A 20,503-nucleotide genomic window follows, 5' to 3' on the forward strand; every position below is an offset into this window, starting at 1 on the left:
GAAAATAAAAATCACTATTGTCGTAATTTTGCTTTTTCAGTTTATTTTTTTTAATCTATTTTTTAGTGTCTGAATCTCAGATGTTGATGTCCCAAATACTTATCAGACAACATATACACTGATAATAATATTGAGAATAAGCCAGTGTATCGGCCTGCCCAATTTATAGGTCTGGCTCCACCAGTGGTGTAAGGAAGTTACGATGGGCCCCACGGCACACTATGATGAAGGGCCCTCATGTACGCTATCATGCATGTATTGTCTTGACACAAATAGAGAACTGACACTGGATAACATCAACCAACACATTACCCAGCAGTCATCTTTGCATATCTGACAAAATATCAAAGAAAGTAAGAAATAAATCACTTTATTGTATAGTTTTTAGTATATTTATAGATGTTATAGCTTATATAGCAAAAGCATATAATTTTGTTTTAGCTACTGGTTATTTTAAAGAATAATAATAATAATAATAATAATAATAAAGGGCTTGCTATATTTCCAAGGTGGCAATCTGAGTCGCTTGCAAAGGTCTGTTCTCTCTACGGGCCCCTCCACCCCAGGGGCCCTGGTGCAATCGCACCACCTGCACTGTCTATATCTACGCCCCTGAACTCCGCATTGTTCCACATTTTGTTGCTTTGTTCATTTTTAAATTTACATTCAAATTTATACAATTATGTAATATCACCATGACCAGTCTTTACACCATCTCAGGGCTTTGTGATGAGGAGTAAAGGTGTTTTTAGTGTTGAGGCCTGCAGAGGCCCTCATGCTGAGTCCTGTTAGTCTGTCAGACTGGAACCATGAATTCAGGAATATCAAACATGCTATGAAGCAGCGTCTGTGTGAGGTGTTTACACTGTGTGGACGCCATCTGGTGGCCAACTGCGGGAAATACAAAGAAGGGACAACGGTTGTTACACTAGACCACCATCATCTTTGTCCTCATAATTATCATCATCTCAGCCCAGTAAATGATTTTGAACACACCAGTAAAATGTACATTCTACCACCAAATTATATAAATATTTTACTCTGTAAATATTTGGGATTTATTAATGTTTTAATAATGTATTAAACATTTTCTCAACCACTGATTAATCTATAGGCCTATTCTCCGGCCTGAAAGCTCCAGTGTGAAGGATTTGGGGGCATATCTGCAGAAATATATTATATTCCTTGCTATGTTTTTCATTCATATCATATAGTCATTTATATATATCATTTATAATCGCCTGATAATAAAAATTGTTGTGTCACTACCTTAGAATGAGCTGTTTATACAGTATGAGTTTTGCACCACTAGATGCCAGTAAATCCTGCACACGAGGAGCTAAACCCTTGAAGAAATTCCCTTGTGTTGCTTTAGTGTCACTTAACAAAGATGCAGTTTTACATTATCAAGAGAGAAGTAAAATGAATTTGGATTAAAAAACCCAAATGCCTCTCGCTCTAACTGTGAGGCAATTTTTTAATATATGACACAGTAATAAAAAAAGACAAGAGAAACAACACATTTCAGGTAAAATTTTTAAATAACTTTATTCTGTAAGAATTCTCAAATGTGTTTTAAGAAATGCGTGGATGGTTTCTGTTTTTATACAATTCCTCTTTGAATAAAATATGATTCTTTTTTCAAATTGCATTGGGTTGCTTTCAAACGGACACCTGAAATTATCTATTTACAAAATAAATCTGTTAACAATTCTATTAGAATTCATTTTGACAGTGTACTTGATCCTCCGTCTCAAGACTCCACCCTCCCCGCAACCTCAAAATACTTTTTCAATTTTAATTACAATGTTTCGCTTGGTACAAAATAAGCTGTTTTACAATTTGAATCAAGTCTTTTTAAATTCCGTCTTCATATCGCTGACAATGTGGGAGTATATACAGGGGGAAGGGAGGGGGACTGGTGTCATGTGATCTGATGCGGCGCCTCCAGCATCTCCATCAGGAAGGTGTCGATAGGCGTGTCCCCGATCAGCTTGAAGAAGAACAGATGCTCCAGACACTTGAGGCCGATGGAGCGCAGGGCGGGCAGGCGGAGCAGCAGCTTGGCAAACCTGCAGAAAGGGATGGAGGGAAGAGGAAAAGTCCAATTATTGAGACACAAACTGATGTGATCATCATTTTCTATTATGTAGAAAATCATCATCATGTTTAGTAAATCTATTTAATAAAATGCTAAAATTTTGTTCTCAAAACACTTATCTTATATTTCAACTTTATTAGACTACATACTCAAAGTTTTTGATTGCACTATATTTCATTTGGAAATATTACACCACCACATTTATGATACAGCTGTACATTACATTTTTTTGAAAATCTATAAAGTATGTATACTAATGTATATAGTACCACCTATGCTTAAAAATCCTACATACATTTGAACTCATCTGTAGTTTATACATGACAACAACTTATGTTTAAATACTATTTACCACTGCTAATATGTCCTATTTTAAGTGAAATGCTGAATCCAATAATTCATTTTTTAATGCAGCATTTGTTTGGTTACACTACGATACATACATTTTCTATTCTATTTACGCTCTGAATTTTTCTTTTACATATCTGCATGGTCAGTAAATAAAATATATGAATACACCTGTTTTCACTGGAAAACACCCTGTACAATCTTACAATAACTGGCTGTAACTTGCTAAGGGAAGGTTAGGTGTAGACCAGAATTTATTTGGAAGTCAAAAACATCTAACTACTATTTTGTAAATATAAAAAACAAACTTCATGAGGTTCTGTTTGTGTTCACAGTAAAAAACAAAAAAATACCAAATTTTTACAGCCGTTTTTTAAATATTCTGTCAAATTTATCCATTATCAGACAAAGCAAATGTGAAATTGTATCTTTCAATGAGTTAGACTGAAATTTCAGGTTCTTCTGAATAAAATGATGTATGGCACTTGATGCTGACTGCTAGAATGAGCAAGGAAATAATAAATATAGGAGAGTCAGGTGACAAAATGGCTCTAGGTTTTTAAGGGTTAATTTGAGTGATATTTAATTTATTTGATCTTTTTTAGTGCTGTCGGTTACAACAAAAGTGTCCACAGCTGAAGCAAATTAACAATGTATCTTTTGTATTTCACATCATCTGTTGATGTTATTTAACAGTAAATTAAAATAATCAATTGCAACCATTTTCTATGAGCGAGCACACTATCGGCCTCTGTGCTCTTAAATCTTATGCTGCAGCAAGCCAAAGTGTTTAAGGCATGTAGGAGTAATGCAGTAATGTAAAGCTATCTTCACTGGTAGCTACAAGCCAAAGCAGCAGTTAAACAGTGGTGTTCGATATTGATTGATGCCGTGCTGTAATGCAGTTCCTACCTGCCAGGCTGGTCTGGGTATTTCTGTTTCGTGTACGACTCCAATGAGGCGTAAACTTTTTCCCTCAGCCCCTCAACCTCTGGTGGGTTTGAAAGACCTTTTGCATCTGAAACAAACAGTCAGGCCACACGTTACACTAATGAAACATTGAATCCACAATATCTCAAAGCCTTAATATCTTTGCTGGTAAAAATACATGAGTTCATAGTGAAGTCCCTTCAGATGCAGCATTATGTACTGTAAAGTACACACACACATGAACCTTTTCACAATCTACCTCACTAAGCAGACATTGAGAGCAAATCAAAATGCGGATAAACCTCTCTTCTTAGGTGTTCTTGCTCTTTAACATATTGTGTTAAAAGGGAAGAGCGGCAGGAGGCTGAGCTGACCTGGGTTGAAGAGGACGATGGCTCGCAGGCAGCCCAGCTCTGTCTTATCCATCTGCATATCTTTCATTTTGGATACCAACTCTGTCAGGACTCTGCAGGAGATGGAATAATATTAGAGAGGTGGTTAATGAAACAAAAATGTTCACAGTATAAGTCTGTTAAACTTCAGGGACACCAATCTGTCCATGTAGGAAGCACAAGTGATTGTGATCAGTTTCAGCTGCTTTGGTGCAAATGAAAGTGACAACAGGTGCAATGGAGAGGCAAAAGCAAGACACCCCCCAGAAAGGAAATGCTTTTACATGTGGTGGCCTCAGACAGCTGCGCTCTCCTTATCCTTCCTGACTGATTCTTCTCTAGCTTTCTGTTCTGCTAGTGTCCTTGTCACTGCTGGTAGCATGAGGCGGTACCTGCAGCCCAATCAGGCTGCACAGATAGTCAAACTTACATAATTCGTTCATCAAGATCTGATGTGTGGTTTAAGTGTTCCCTTAATTTTTTTGAGCAGTATATGTGTTGCCTCCATTTCTTTAATATTTTGCAAGCGTCATTTCACTCAGAGAAGTATTTCACTGCTGGACAAATTTTTTTTTTTTTATAAAACTGGGCTGTCTTTGCAGTGGAAAGTTGCATGGTGCAACATGACCGGAGAAAACAGAGAAAAAGGGGCTGTGGCATTCGCTTTTGCTCAAGAGGTATGAAACCTACAACTACCAGTAGTATAAACAAACGCTCACGCTGGTGGGTGACGTATTGCAAGCTCGTTCATTTTGATAGTGGAAACAATATGGCTGCCGAGTGGCAACAAAGTAAACACCACAGTAAGCAGAAAATATGTTTCTGAAAACACTTGAGCTGAGAAATAGGCAACACAGTAACAGAAACTTGGTTCATATTTTATTAGCGCTGCTTAATTTTATTGTTTGATCTCAGTACTTTCATCCTCCGTTTGTAGTATACAGAAAACAGTCCCATTTCCTGTTCACAAATTCTCTTATTACAGCCAAACAGGGCACTAAAATATGTTTCTGAAGACATTTTAGGTCAGAAATAGGCAATGCAGTAACAGAATCTTGGTTTATATTTGATCAGCACTGCCTAGTTTTACAGTTTGAATTTGCTCTAAGTTTGAGAGAAAGAGCAAGAGAGGTTCAGCTCTCTCTTAAGCCCCTTCCAAACACTTTGTGTCTGTGGTGGTGGGCATAAAAAAAATGCGGACATGCAATCTGTAGTTCGAGCAAGACCCAGTGTTTTGCATCATACAGTGAAATTTGAGCTGAGAGATTTGGCCGCCCGTAAGATGGAGGGGTTAGGTATCCTTTTAAGTAACAACAAAATTGCGTATGCGGTAGGAAGGCAACTAAAACAGTTAAAAAATAAAAAAGTAGCCTCTTGCAGAAGTTTTCCATCTCAGATCACAAAATGACTGTAACACATCTGCAGTGGTTTGATAGGGTTGCTGAGTAACACCAACCCTTCGCATTTCACTTGCATTTTCACCTTCATAATGGTCCTAGACAGCACTTACAGCACGTGACAGGCAACATCACAAAACTTTTTAGATGTGAAGTCAAACAGGCCTTGATCTCAAACCACAAAGCGAATAATAAAGCTGTCTTATTACTACATTATTCAATAGTCTAGATTTTCTTTGATATTTTACCTTCTCTCTCAGTATTTCTCTGTTGTGACAAAAAGAAAATGAGACGCCTCTGTGACCGATAGGACAACACAGTAGCTCATCTTTGAATGCTTCCTACCTATCAAAGATGGAACCCACTCCGGCACTGTGGGCGCTGCTTCTGTGGACGTGGAGGCCCGTCGCCAACAAGATGCCATCTTTTACCGTGACTGAGCGATGCGAGAATGAGGCGATGAGAAGCTCGTTCCAGCCTGGACGCAAAAAACAAACAATCAGTTATCCTTTACTTTATGTCAAAGTTTTGTAAATGACATATGATGTAATTTCTGTGACACATCAGTCTTCCTCTGTTTTGATTAATGTGCCAAGATTGTTATTAACTCCTCTGTGTGGTTTCTTTCTCGTTCAGGCCTGTGTGTGAAATGTCTCACCAGCAGAGGTCAGCGCTGGTGTGGCTGCAAGCCGCACTGCTGGGACTTGGCAAATAGTCCAGTTATATTTGGTTTCACTGCTCCATTAAACTAGATGGCAAAAATGTATTGAGCAAATGTAAAAGACTCAAATAGACTGCCTGCCTGGGGAAGAATGACTGCCCTGAAGGAAACGCTACACCACCGCGAGGACAACGGGGTCGTAGAGAGGCCTGCTTACTGTTGCTGGGAAATGCATGTGTGTGTTCTCTGCTCATGTTGGGACTGTGTGTGTTTCTCTACCTGCTCGTAGTAGGATGACCTGGTCATCGAGAGGGAGTTCTGAGAAGTGCGGGATCCTTTTGGCCCACTCCACCAAGGTGAAGAGCTGCTTGTCTGCTGCTTGGCAGATATTGGTGACAGGGTCGTTGGTCTGAAGAGGAGTACAGGGGAAAGATGCAAAATCAAATCAATAACTGCGCTGGTGAGCTCCTTCAGTAACATCTAAACGTGTCTATCAGCAGCAAGCGAGCAAGCGGTGCAGCTGTGGCTATTTTTGGGTGCACTGTAAACCATCAGTTTCCTCTCGAGACTTGAGAAGGTTTAAAGACGTTCTTGAAGTTTACACACACAAATGGAGAGATTTGAACCTTAGAGTATAATGCAATCTAACATAGAAGTTGACTATGTTTACATGCACACTAATGTTCCACTAGCATTCTGAATATGACAATATTCTGAATTTCATACGGGTTATTTTTCTGAATTAAGCATTTTCCGATTAAGATGTGGGATATTCAAGTCAACAGAACTTTATTTATCCCTAAGGAAATTCTTGTGCCAGAGAATGCTTCAAATTACATAAACACTAATTACAGTAACCACAAATTAACATTCACAAGTAACATCCAAGCAACCAGGGGGTTCCCTGTGTCAGAGTCACTCACTGGGTCTGGTTTTACAACAGCAGAGTATTAAATATCTGACAAAATATACAAATATACAAGGTTGAAGTGTTTTCAAGGAGCAAAAGCAAAAACCAGTGCCTAAAAGTGTAACAATAGGAGTAGGATAAGTACAAGAGTTACTTATAATAAACTAAAATGGTGGAAAAAAACAGACTGTGCCTGGTTATAAATGTTATATTGTATTTGATTTAACAGCGAAAAGTAGTATTACACATGACTAAGAAAGCGATATGCCCATATTAGTTACATTTTAGAAGCATGTGTACATTCAGAATATGCATCTCAATTGGGGTTTTGACAGCAGTTTGCAACACACCGCCTCCTGCCCGTTTACAGTCAGGTCTGTGTGTTGCCTGGGATGCTTTGCACACAAGGCTGTGGGGTAGAGATGCATGCCCAAAACAAAAGTCCCCATTCTCGATCAGAAGAAGAAACATGCCTACTTCTAAACATCATGAAAGACTCTGATATTAACAGGCTTTTAGATATGCACAAATATTGCGACGGCGATCTTTTCAAGAAGGTGGATGAAGGAATGAAAGAGGGCAGCTTTGTTCCCACGGTCCAACAAGTCGGCCACCAGTGGAACTCTCTGAAAAAATCCCATTTTGACGCAAAGCAGAAAAATGGCCAAAGCGACTCCAGCTTTTCCACCTTTCCATACTTTGGCTTGATAATGACTTGTTACGGCATGCTAATTGGAGTATACACAGCTGCATTTAAACAGGAATAGTAGGGAAATATTAATTTTAATTAGCAATGTAAACAGCTCAGGGGAAAAGTTGTCTTTTTCAGAATAAGGGAAAAAAGGAATATTTTGTGCATGTAAATGTAGCCGATGCTTTTCTGGCACACTGTCACCAACAACATTATGAGCTCTGTTTGGTGTGATTTATTGTTCTAGGTTGCATGAGATTGCACAGTTCTACCCTATAAATTCATAATTCTGTGTCTACTTCACTGATAATTTACCAACCTCTGACTTTTACATGATTCACAAGTCAAACACTGCAGTAAATATTGCATAGTTAGAAAAAAAAAACAGATTCAGAGCAGCTGTCTGTGGCTTGATTCATTTATGGAGGAAAAACAGACACTGACTTTAGTCCCCAAAACTGTCCAGCTTGTGATATTCATCTTTGAGTAGCTTGCTAATCAAATCAACATTTGAATCTAGCAATCTGCTGCATTAGTGTCAACTTGACTTGGACTGATCATGTTCCTTTACTCAGCGTCACAATAACACAGAGCCTCTAAACTCAACTGGGCATATTTTGTACCAGCACTGATCAGGCCAACATAATACAGCAGCACATTTTTACTTTACAGTGGTTCCTCCTTTCGTGAGGTACCACCTCAGCCTCATGATAAGAACTAATTAATAATTTATGGCTTTGGCCAAACTGTGCTCAGTGTTTGTTACTCTGTTATTGTTATTCTTACTGAGTTGCTGGGGCTGCCGTCGCTATACGTCTCTGTTTTGGGCTCCACAGCCAGTTCAGCATCCAGGATCTTTTCCACAGGCATTTCCTCGTTGAAACTGCTGGTAGATTCCACCTCGTTCTCACCCCGCTCCCGTCCACGCTGCCTCTCCTCCTGTACCGCTGCACACATAAACACACGTACACTTCAGGTCAAACGCCCAGTTGCACATAACCTTTGACTAGAAATCAAAATACCCTGAAAAATAAGTAATGTTTCCTCTGCACGAGACAATATTAACACAGAGACTCTCAGCTCTACAGTTTGACTATAAGAAGACTAAAGGAACACCCTTAAAGACGACAAAGACTCTTAATGTGTCTTGATTCAGAGTTAAATAAAAATCTTAATTAATTAACCAATTCATTGGACTATAAAATGTCATAAAATTCCCATCGTAATTTCCTAAAGGCTGAGGTGATGGTATCCAAAGCTTCTTTTTAAAAACCAACAGACCCAAACCTGAAGACACTCCATTCATTATCACATAGGACAAAGAAATGCAACAAAGACTCGCACTAAAGAGGCTGCAACCTAACACCCATGGAATCTCTGTTTTATTTTGAGCCTTCCAAGAGGGGCGCAATATCTTTGATTTTTAACTTTATTTTCTAATTTACAAGACTAGGAGATCGAGCTGGGGTGGAGCAGAGGGGAAGAGCCCTCGAGGAGGTCCACACGGCCTCAGTCTGTGCCTGGCATGGCCTCATTCAATTTAAGGTGCTGCATCGCCTTCATTTCTCAAAAGTCGAACTCTCTAAAACGTTTCCAGATGTTGATTCCACTTGTGACAGGTGCAGACTCTCTCCTGCATCCTTAGCACACTCAATCTGGCTGTGTCCTAATTTGTCCACTTACTGGAGTATGATCTTCACAACGCTATCAGATCTTTTTTAATTGAAATTTTACCCAGGTCATTTGACAGCTGTCTTTGGCATAGCAGGAGAGGAAAATAAGAGTCTTTCAGAATCTAAACTCAAAATAACAAAATAATTCCTTATCCACCGAGCTGGACTCAGTGGTTGAGGGAAGTGATGCAACACTTGAGAAACTAAGATTCACATTTAGTGACTCTTCTGATGAATTAATGAGAATCTGGAATCCATGTATGGAATATATAAAAGCTAGACTCTAAACCTCTACTTTATTGATAACTGCACGTGAACTAAGTCACATTTACTTTATTTTTTTACATCTTTTTGTAGCCGATCATGGTTGGATAGGCCCTGTAAGGCCTTTAAGTTCTGCAACTGCCTGTTTCTTTAAAGATTCTATATCTATGAAGGTATCTGTATATGTGTATACTTGGAATAGCCATTGGAATATATAGGAAAGTACACCCACCTCATCAGCTATCACTACACCACTGGCTGCAACTACATGCAGCCTGTTGAGTATTTTTTGGATTCTTTGGGATCTTGACTAGAATTCTAAATACATTTCTGCAGGGTTGAACGATGCTTATCCCCACAACATGCATTTGTAATGACAATAGTGATGAAGAACACAAGCCTACAGCCCATGTCTAGACCGGCCCTTCAGTGTATCACCTCTGCACACTCACCTTCTCTCTTCATGCCCATGGCCAGGCACTTCTGGTAGCGACAGTACTGGCAGCGGTTTCGCTGGCGCTTGTCAATCAGGCACTCCTTGCTGTCTCGACAAGTGTAGGTAAGATCTTTGCGGACGGTTCTCTTGAAGAAACCTTTGCATCCCTCGCAGCTGTAGACGCCGTAGTGCTTTCCTGTGGAAACGAGTCCAGCAACATGATTACTGCTTTGACCCAACAATATGTCTCAATCTTCCCATGCAAACATGTAAGGTAACCAGGAAGTAAATCTGTATTTGGGTATATGTTTGGAATCATAATTGAAAGCATGTTGTCCATCCCTCTATCATGATAAAACCTTTGTAATTGCATTGACACCAAAACAAAAAATGCACAGAAAGACAGCAATACAAGCCACAATATAATCAATTAAAATTGAGTGAACTGAAACTTAAAAAAAATATAAAATGAAATAGAATCTATAGAATTGAAACAAAAAGTGCTCTCACTAGAGTTCAGATCTTTGTCAGACAGCCACCTTCCGACTGCGCAGCTTCACCCGGTGGAATTGTCGCTCCAGGCTCCCTTACAGTCAAGAGGGCAGGGAAGATAACTTTTTTTTTTTTCATCTTTTATTGTGCCTAACTTTAATGAATCATAACATATTGGGTTTGGAATTAATCTGCAGATTCTCTGGTTCAAAATGAGACCGCACTTTCCTATAGATGTCAGTTTTTGAGCTACGACGAAGGCCAAAATGTTGCTTGGAACAGACAGGAAGGCTTCTTATTTTAAGCCGAGGTGATTTCCAGAAATGCCTTTTGCTCTACATGATTTTGTTGATGACCTGCAGGCCCTACTGGCTTGCTGAGGAGTGAGGAGTCAGTAGTTATGATGCTATAAAACAGTCAATAAAACACGTTTTTCAGCAAGTGCGAATCAACACGACCACAAGATGTCCTAGATCATATAGTGAACACAGAATGTTAGGCTGTGTGGTTCAGTGGTACGCAGTATTAGCCGCAGACAGAAAGATATACCCACGCTTGCATGCACATGACCACACACACAGTCCCTATCGATAATAACAAATAGAGAAGCACAGAAATACAATACAGTGTAGCTGTTATTGCCATGTATGATTCAACCTAGAGGGAGTATGTTCAAATTAAATAATAGCAGCCCAATAATCAAACCCAGGCGGACATGACCACATGTCATGGTGATCCACTCACGCCTTTGATCACCAATGGCAACAACACAGCCAACGTAGCCTTTGAGATATGATTTGAGTCGTACCAGATAATCCCATCAAGACAGTATCAAAGGCTGCACTGAGATCTGATGTTTTACCTGCATCAGTATTTAGACAAAGGTGTACGTCACCTGTCCAGGTTGTCTTTCTTTAGAAGTGGTATTATAAAAAAATGCCTGATAGGAATAAACCACTGACAGTTTTTCAGCAAATCCATTTCCAAACAAAACATTTTTGAAAAAGCTGTCTGGCAGGATGTCAAAACAGCAGGTGGATGAATTAAGTGCTTCACTAAAACCTCAGGAGTTTCAGTAATGATAGCGCTGAATGAACAATCTAGCAATCCTGTGCGGTTTCTGCAGCAGTCTGGTTCCATTGATTGACGGAGACAAATTTATGGCCATCATGTTTTCGATTTTTCACTAAAAAAGTACGTGAACTCTGCACACTTATTTAGAGACAGGAAATCAGGGGTTACCATGGTAAACAAAGCACAGCATTCCTGTTGACGTGAGAGAAAAACTTGTCTAACTTCATTTAAGCCTCTCTCTAAGGATGTTGTAGTGAATCTGAAGATTACTTTTTCTTCATTTGCTTTCCTGCACTCTCTTTTCTGACATGTGACAGCTGAGGTGTTTCTCTGTGGTTTCTGTTTCAGGTTGCTTTCTGGTTTTAAAGCAGAATCAACTTTGCACAGACAAACCTGAAAAAATGCCTGATAGGTAACCTTGAAATCTGTCTTTGTTGCCCTTCCTTCAGTTGTCTGGGTGGCGATGTTTGTGGTGAGTTTGTTAGCCCATCCCTCTCCCCCCCTCCCCACCCTCTAACATTACCTGAGGAGCGGTCCCCGCAAATAGAGCAGATGTGCTTCGACATTCCCCCGGGGCTCGTACACTGGTAGTTGATGTTTCCCAGGTTCTGTAGGCCTGGCGGAGGCTTGATGTCCTCCGAGCTGCTAACACTGTTCATGGAGTTCATCTGAGGATGACAGGAAGACAGAGGAGAGAACAGAGACGGGGAGTTGAAGCTGAGGTGGCCAGGAGTGAACTGAACAAAGCAGAGGAGGAAGCAGAGGGAAAGCAAGAGTGAAAAGTGCAAGGCTGTCTCATGACACTCTTCCCCTTCCTTTATTTTCTCATTGTGTCTTCCGCTCACCCATACTATTTTTTCTTCTCCCCACCCACAGCATTTATTGTGAAAGCGCAGGGTGCGATCACATGCTCGGTTAGTGGGTGGGTCTGAGGCTTCAGTCTGAGGCTCGTCATACAGGTTTTCTAGTGTTTGTTGACAGGGAGAGGCGTTAAGAAGAGTCACGTGTGCAGAAAGTGCAGCTCTCATGTACAAACAGCAGAGGGCACTCCTGTGTAGGGTCTTATAACTTCTGAGAAAGAGGGAAATTTTGAAACATGATAACAACACATTAAGACTTCTGATCCACACACAATTTGTTTTACGGTCCAACTTTTTGTTTCATGAAGGTTCACAACAATTAACACCTTAATTAAAGTGACTCTAAAGGCCATGAGACAATAAAACATGTTGTATGAGACCTCAAGGAGTCCTATGAAAGCAATAAATGTGGGGTATAACATGTTTTGGACGAGGCCTGTCACAATATCTGCTTTTGTTAATATAATATTGTCCCAAAAATGATTGAGATAAACAATATTACTGTTATTTTGAGGCCATTTTATGTCACTGATAAAAATGATTCTATAGCTTAATAGCATACTAATGCAAGCCTATACAAGCAATCAAATATAAATTATAGCACCTTTTATAGAAGCACGCCAAAATTACTCAGTTTGAGACTGAAAACAAAATTTGGCCAAAAAAACAAAACTAACTGATGACTCTTGTGACTAAAGGCTCAGACACACCAAACCCACTTCAGAGACCTAGCAGCGACGAAGGCCCCCGTCCACGTCGCCATGTCTCAGCCAGAAAGTTGCACATCAACATACCACAGAGACTGCAGCTGACAGTCAACCAACACATACGTTCTGCATCTGCGTGAGAGACAATAACTCTCAACTGTTAGCACATTAACAGCACAATCCAGTGTTGACAGAGCAAAGCATATTTACTGTGCGCCAGTCAACAACAACACAAACCATCACCAAACATTTCTGCTAAAAAGCTCAATAGCTAAAGGGGCAATAGCGCAGGACACACCACACCAACTAGGGCGACAGACATTCACCGATGGGCCAACGTTGACCGACGGCGGACCGTCGACTTGGTGTGTCAGGGCCTTAATAGACAAGCTTAGCGATGCTGTAGTGTTGTGTCGAAGACTGTTTCCTTGTATATGTGTGTTTTTCCCACTGCTGTTACCTACACTTGAACCAAACCCTTAGCCCTAACCCTAGCAACTGAGGATGGTGCTAAGCATTAACAGGGGGAAACACTGTTCGGCGGGGCAACAAATTTCAATATAACACCAGGAACACTGCAGTTACCTCCATAATACGGCAAGTGGGCTGCTGGTGATGGACGTTAGCCAAGCGGTTTGCTGGTGGATTTATGTAGTGGAGGGTAAAACCACAAACAACTGACTTTTTGGCTCATTGCCCGGGGTTTGTGCCCCTCCCAAGCCAATATTTGTATGTAGGGCCCATGTGGGTAAATGTGCATTCAAATGGGCCCTATATGGGATTGTCCACCGGTTCCATATTGCCACATGCCAATTGCCCTACCTTGTTTACCTAGATAAGATGCCCATTTTTGGCCCATACCCACTTGGTACCCAGGTACTTTTACCATAACCTATGTGCAGCCCACTTGGGTAAACCCACCCATGTGGGCAACTGGCATGTCACCAATGTGGAACCCATGGACAATCCCATATAGGGCCACTCAGAGCCCTCCATGGTCAAGCACCTGCATACTTGACGGATCTGGTGTCCTTTCACTGTCCTGTCAGGTCACTGCGGTCCGCTGAAGGCCACCTACTTACTGTCCCTCACACAAGATTAAAGACGAAAGGTGATAGAGCCTTTAAGGCTGTTGCACCGAAATGGTGGAATGCACTACCTCATGAGCTGAGAGCGGCCTCTTCCGTGGACATTTTTAAAAAGCAGTTAAAAACACATCTGTTTAGGCATGCGTTCCATTAATTGTCCATTGTATCATCTCTGTATTTCGCTGCACTTTACTTTTTATTTGTTTTTGTGTATTTTGCATTGTTTCTGTTATTGTATTTTTTGTATTTTATCTTGTGAAGCACTTTGTGAGTCCTCTCTGTGAGAAGTGCTACATAAATAAATTTACTTACTTACTTACTTTTTTAGCTATTTACAACCCCCATGGGCCCCACTTACAAATGCTGTCTGGGTCCAAAAGTGCAGCTGCAGGTTACCAACAAGCTACACTATCATTTTTGAAGTGCAGTAGCTGGGGTTGGAGAGAAAACTAAGTGAGATTACTGCTTAGTCTTATAATGATGTAATGTTGGTGATATTCCTATGTAAACAAACCCACATGGAAACACTATCATATCATGTCCATATTTCGTACAATAACACGATAACATAATTATCCTGACAAGCCTTTTCTGGACTTAGCAACAAGTCCAGCTTCCTTCTACATATCTCTCTTTCGCCTCTTATCATCCTTGTGCCCTTTGACCCTCTCCCACTGGTGAGCGCCAGGAGGGATGCATATCTGTGCTGTGCATTTTTGTTTGTTTAGTTGTTGCAAACATCTGCACTCCAAGTGGAAACAACAACACTGACCTACACATGCCCTCCTGTCCTATATATTTGATGCTGCGTGACATATAGGACATCCTTCCTACAGTCACCTCAGGCTCTTCCTATCACTTATTTATGACATGCACTCTCTTCTGAATATCCTCTAATGGCAGACTGAACTCAGGCCTGTGACCTTACAGCAGAGGAGAGTATACAAGACGTGTTTTTTATTCTGTCTCTCAGTTTTCCTTGAGCTCATCAGTTCTCTACACCGCCACAACCTTCTCCCACTGTAGATGCCCCAAAGGCAGGCAGTCACACTTAAATGAGCATCGAGCTCCCTGCGCACTTGCTTGTGCGAGTCAATAGTGAGCAGCTATTCCTCTTCAGTGCACCATGCTACAGAATTTTCACTAATAAATAATCTTACGCATGCATGGGTTGAAAAAATAAGTCTTGTGGTGCATTCAAACAGTTGTGTTGCTTTCATGCGGCTGTCGAAAAGAGCTACAAGCACTGTATATGGATTATTGATGCATCATACATTCTTTATACGACACATGGTATGAAGACCACACTGCATCGTACATGTAAGGTTTACTTGGGCCTTTAATGGGCCGGACAAGCGTCTCCACTGTTCCATGATATTTAACTAAATGCCTTTGGGTTTTGTATCACTGGTCAGACAAAACAGGCAGGTTGGATATATCTGCGTGGGCTTTCGGAAATTGAAATTGAAAATCCCATTTAGGGCCCAGTTTTTAGCCCATTTACTATCAGCATGGGCCCCACATACACATGTTGGCTGGGTAGCTAACATTAGCTAGCAGGCTAGCTTTCTATTTGTGTCACAACCAACACTGCCCACATTATCGCCTCGGCAAGTGATGGTCACATGCTGCATTCACTCACGTGCAACCGTACCCTAATGTACCCAAATATATGGATCACCCACTGTACGTGACTTCTAATTACACACTCTCACATTCACTTCAACATTTTTAGGATAAACTGCAAGTTTCTTGACTTGAAAATGATCTTTCAAATTGTCAAACATCATATGTGTAATTCATTAATTATTTGGTTTTTGCTGTTGACTACTGCACACAGTTTTTCTGAAATAAGATCCTATAGTGGTCCTCGGCAAGGGGAGGGACTTTGTCTCTCTATTGAATCTGCTTATGATCTTGTCAGCCGAGCGCTGCTAATGAACTTCAGTTCACCCATGAAGAGAGCCCGAGATGTTACATGACACAATGACCTGATGGTCGCATGGTCGTTGGCTGTTGGCGAGCAGTGAAAAGATGGTCGCGCTATACAATGGTATCAACCCCAGCTGTCCCTAAAGGCACAGATCCATACTGTGATTGAACCAATGCATCTCCCTGTCCGCTGTGCCCTGCAGCACTGGCCTCAACACAGCCTCTGAAGCACTACATGTGTGCGGGCATGTTTCTGTATGGGCAGCCAATCATCAAAGCACTGAGCCTTGTGGGGTATATAGTTTATTCAAGAGACCACTTAAAGAAAGCAAATCCATTAGCCCTGTCAGTCATAGTTCTTTGTGTCAGACAGTAAAAAGGTCAGTGTTATCGGTGTATCATTGAGTGCATATACATGGGCATGAATGACTCTTTTATGATCGGGTTTATTGAGTATCCTTTTGTGTGTTTGAACATGTAGACATCATATCTTGTTTTCAGAAACCTGAATAAGACCATATCCTATTTATGAAAAGCCAAATATGCTATCTGGAGTACTCAGAAAACCCGCATTCTGTTGCATGTATACACCTTGTTCCGCTTATTGAATGTTGACAACTACCTGCGCAAATGGCGCGACAGACACACAATCGTGGTAACGAAAGTGTCTCAGTTCTGGAGCGACACAGACACCAAGTTTTGTCTTTCAGTAATGAAAGAGGCTGCGTACTTTCATCCACTGCTCACCTTTCTTATATGAAGTGACAGTGACAGGCCGGCACCTGACAGTGATACAGGAGTAGCGTAGCTCCTTGCAGGGATGACATTAGCTCAGTAACGTTTCGTTGTGTGTGTGTGTGGTTGAGACAGAGCGAAAGACTGGTCGGCACTCAGAGCTGAGACAGCTTTTGGTGCTTGGAGCAGAGAAACAATTAGTTGTAACGAGGTAATAAATGTACAGTGTAGTGTTAAATATATGCTGTCGCTCTCATCTCCCGTCGGCAGTTTATTTTTGTAAACATTACAGGTACCTGTGCAAACAGGCTGCAGAAAATCAGTAACCGGGTTACTAGTATTTGTCGTGTATATGGGTAATACGACCCAGTTTCTCTGTGCTCATGTAAACACCATATCCAAAAAGATCAGAACCAGGATAAGCCTCATCAGTAGGTTATTCACGTCCTTGTAAACACACTCATTTACCTAATCTAAAAAAAAAAAGGCACAGCAAAAGGAGCCGTGTTAGGATCATGAACAACAACTTAGGTGTTATATAATCGAGATGGAACTATAAAAGGAAGACTGAGGCCAGCAGATGAAAGTGACAGGGGAAGAGAGAGACTGGTTAAAAACAAATGAGAACAAATGTTGGGGAAGAGCGAAGAAATCAAAAGAAAATGGGAGCTGTTCTCTTTTCCTTCTCCTTTCTGTCAGTAATCCATTAAAGGGCTAACAGACACACTGCGTCTTAAGTCCCGTCGCATGACAGCAGTAACACAGAACTCAGGGATGACCTTTAAGGGCGAGAAGTTTAAAGGTCAGTCGAAGGGTAGGGGAGTGAGAGGAAAGCCAAGGTATGCCAGCCAAACACATTGGATATGGCTAACCTTCAACCTCCTGTCCGCTGTCGGGGATTCCAAAAATGAGAAGCACATGATCAACCAAAGAACATGATAGTTTAAAGTGCACGGAGCTTGCCAAAAGTAGTAATTTGGACGAATATGAACCTCTGCTGAAGCTAAGAGCTTAGAAGGAATGAATAGAAGGTTGGTGTTGAGGACTTGACTGTAATTTAAGCACATAAACTCTTTTTCAAAGCGCCCTGTTTGATGTTTTCAAATGACTCTCTGGGGTTTTCACTAACTGAGGAGGCAGCTTTGAAAGGGCATGGTAGAGGAAAGAGGATAAATCGAGTGTGAATTACAACATGTCTATTACAACTGGAATGCACCATCTTAATCCTCATACTTTGACCATAAATGTACATTCTACACGGAAAGTTTAAATTGAGGTCCATCTAAATATAAAGAGGCCCTTTGAGACATAGCTACCTGACGACCATCAAAACACATTTTCTCACCTGTGGACTGCCGAGTGGTCCAAAGTTCATGTTGGGCGTGGATGGCAGCGATATAGAGGGCGAGCCCAGGGAAGATGTGATGACGGGGTAGGGCGAGGCCAGGCCGTTCATTGGTGAGCCCATGGTGGACATGGGGGACGGTAAGGGCCTGGAGGTGCTGATGACTGACGGGTGGCCCACCATGCCACCCATTGGAGGATGGTGGGTGTGGGTCATTGGCCCCGTAGAGTCTGGAGGAGAAAGAAGAATGTGTTAGAAAGAATGAGGAGACATAAAAAGGTTTACACTGAGTAACCAGTTGATTAGGTACACCTACACAATCAGTGCAACCAGAAGTTTATAGTTTTTAGGCTTTGTTGACACAGCACAAGGGAGGTACTTCAAAGGCCATTGCACCCCTACCTATACTCATTCAATCCCAAACAAGCCATTAACTCACAGAACATTGACATTATAACAGAACATTTACTGCAGGGTCGCTACAATATCGTAACATGGTTTAGATTCCAAAATAAATATTCACCTCATCGCTAGATAGGCCGACTCCTGAAAAACGTGAAAAACTCGTGGATGGATCTCTGCTGTTTGCGCAAGGCTTTTTATCCTACGAGGCCACCGTCACTTACCCGACGGGAGGGGTGAGCGATTGAGCGCGAGTGAGCCTTGCAATCTAGAATCTGACCGCTGATGTCACTGTTACCATTTTTACACACTGAGGCTTTAAGCACATTTATGTACATTTATTTCCTCTTTCTTTTCTTTAGACTGTCAATGCTTGTACGGGTAGCCTTTCTGAGTATTTATTTAGAGCCTTGGAAAAGTACCCATTGTATTGCTCTGTCGTAGCACTTGTTATTAAGACGATGCCTTACTGTGAATGTTCTATTTCGTACCTTACTTGTTTTTTGTTGTTGTTTTTGATGCAATATTTGAAAATCCAATAAACACACTTGTTAAAAAAATATATATATAACCTGCTGAGCCCCTGCCGTAAGTGATTTTTCTTATAAAGTCTGCCAGGTAGTGCACAGTGGGGTTATTAGAGCTTTTCAGCAGAAATCAGCTACCTGCTGTGACTGGAAACAACAATGACGAGAGCAGTGAGAATCAACCAAAACATTAAAGTTGTGGGCTGTAGAAACACAAAACAATGAGCTGAAAGACACCAAAACTTGTGTCATGTCAAGATTTTCACTTGCTCTGTCCCACATGGGATTACAAGACACCACCTCACATATTCCGGTCTTGCATATAGAGCTTTTTTTTTTCTCTCAGAGCTTTCCCCAGATAACTGGCTAAGTTATAAGATTCATAAAGGAATAGCTTTTTCCATATTTACAAAATCAATATCTGTATATCTCACACTAAGCAAAGCATCATACATTTCATAATATAAAGGACAGTAGAAAACAAAATGGAACTGATTTTCTACATCCTTTAGACAGCACATTACAGATCCGCTTTTCCTCTTCTACATTAACATCCCGTCCAGACTCAACAGTCAAAGGTAAAACACCAGATCAGAGCATATTCAGCTTTTATCATCGTCAAAATATTTTGCTTCGCTCCATATATCATCACCCCACAGCCCTTTGTCCTTGGGAAACACGGCTTCTCAAAACACACCAAGATTGATCTTTTCCTTATTAAAAATAGAGCCTCACGAAACCGAGAGTTGCAAAACAACGTGCGTGTCTCTTTGGACCAGAACTAAGAATTGATTTATCCCAGATAAATATTTGCCTTGTCAACCTACTTTCATCCATATCAAGTAACTGATTCCATAACTGAGCTATACATATCTCCCTATGAGCCTCACATGATTCTCTCACTCTCACATTACACATACTTTTTATTTAATTCAATTGAATGATTTTAAGATTAAACAATAATAAATACACAAAATCACACTTAAAAACGAGTGCAAATCTGAGAATATAATGTTGAATATGAGTGCAATATGTCTTTATGCAGTCAGTGTTGCGTAAAACGCAGATAGGCAGAATGAAACCTGTCTCATTTTGGTCAGAGGGTGGTGACTTTGCCTTGCATCCATTGATGTAAACTGACAGGCTGGCATTTACATAGATGACCTACTTAGAAAAGCTGTCAATCAACGGAGTAGCAGGGCGTGGTGTTTAAGTTCATGCTGTAGCTGTGAGGACATTCCTTCATCATCAACACATATTACAAATACCAACATACACATACAGTATGTACCTGACGGGACAAACGTGTACGGTACACATTGTACCACGGATACAAATGCCACGGGCTGTCACAGCTTGTTCTGTTACAGACAGACGCAATAAGCAGTACCTCTCTGGGCTAATGTCGATGACTCAAAGAAATTCATAAAACTGAGCAAAATGTTACTGATGAAGAGTGACATGCCACCATATGCACATTTGGACTAATCTGAACAATCTGAAAATTCAAAAGCTTCTGCTTGTGTGTCAGTGCACCC

The 20,503-nt window shown here is 40.9% G+C and overlaps 1 protein-coding gene across 1 annotated transcript in view; it reads right to left on the reverse strand.

Moving 5' to 3' along the window:
* Positions 1-1,529: 1,529 nt before the first annotated feature.
* The window catches only part of rxrgb (retinoid X receptor, gamma b), a 42,058-nt gene continuing 23,084 nt past the window's right edge, over positions 1,530-20,503 (reverse strand). Inside the window, exons 2-10 of the mRNA XM_050054728.1 lie at positions 18,037-18,266; positions 11,893-12,037; positions 9,820-9,999; positions 8,217-8,377; positions 6,109-6,238; positions 5,514-5,646; positions 3,754-3,845; positions 3,362-3,467; positions 1,530-2,072 (exon numbers count right to left, since the gene is read on the reverse strand). Of these exons, the coding sequence (XP_049910685.1) occupies positions 1,925-2,072; positions 3,362-3,467; positions 3,754-3,845; positions 5,514-5,646; positions 6,109-6,238; positions 8,217-8,377; positions 9,820-9,999; positions 11,893-12,037; positions 18,037-18,266 (1,325 nt within the window). The 3' untranslated portion in view covers positions 1,530-1,924. The remainder of the gene's footprint in view (positions 2,073-3,361; positions 3,468-3,753; positions 3,846-5,513; positions 5,647-6,108; positions 6,239-8,216; positions 8,378-9,819; positions 10,000-11,892; positions 12,038-18,036; positions 18,267-20,503) is intronic.

The sequence above is a fragment of the Epinephelus moara genome, chromosome 10 (genome assembly GCF_006386435.1).
Source record: "Epinephelus moara isolate mb chromosome 10, YSFRI_EMoa_1.0, whole genome shotgun sequence".
Classification (NCBI taxonomy): domain Eukaryota; kingdom Metazoa; phylum Chordata; class Actinopteri; order Perciformes; family Serranidae; genus Epinephelus; species Epinephelus moara.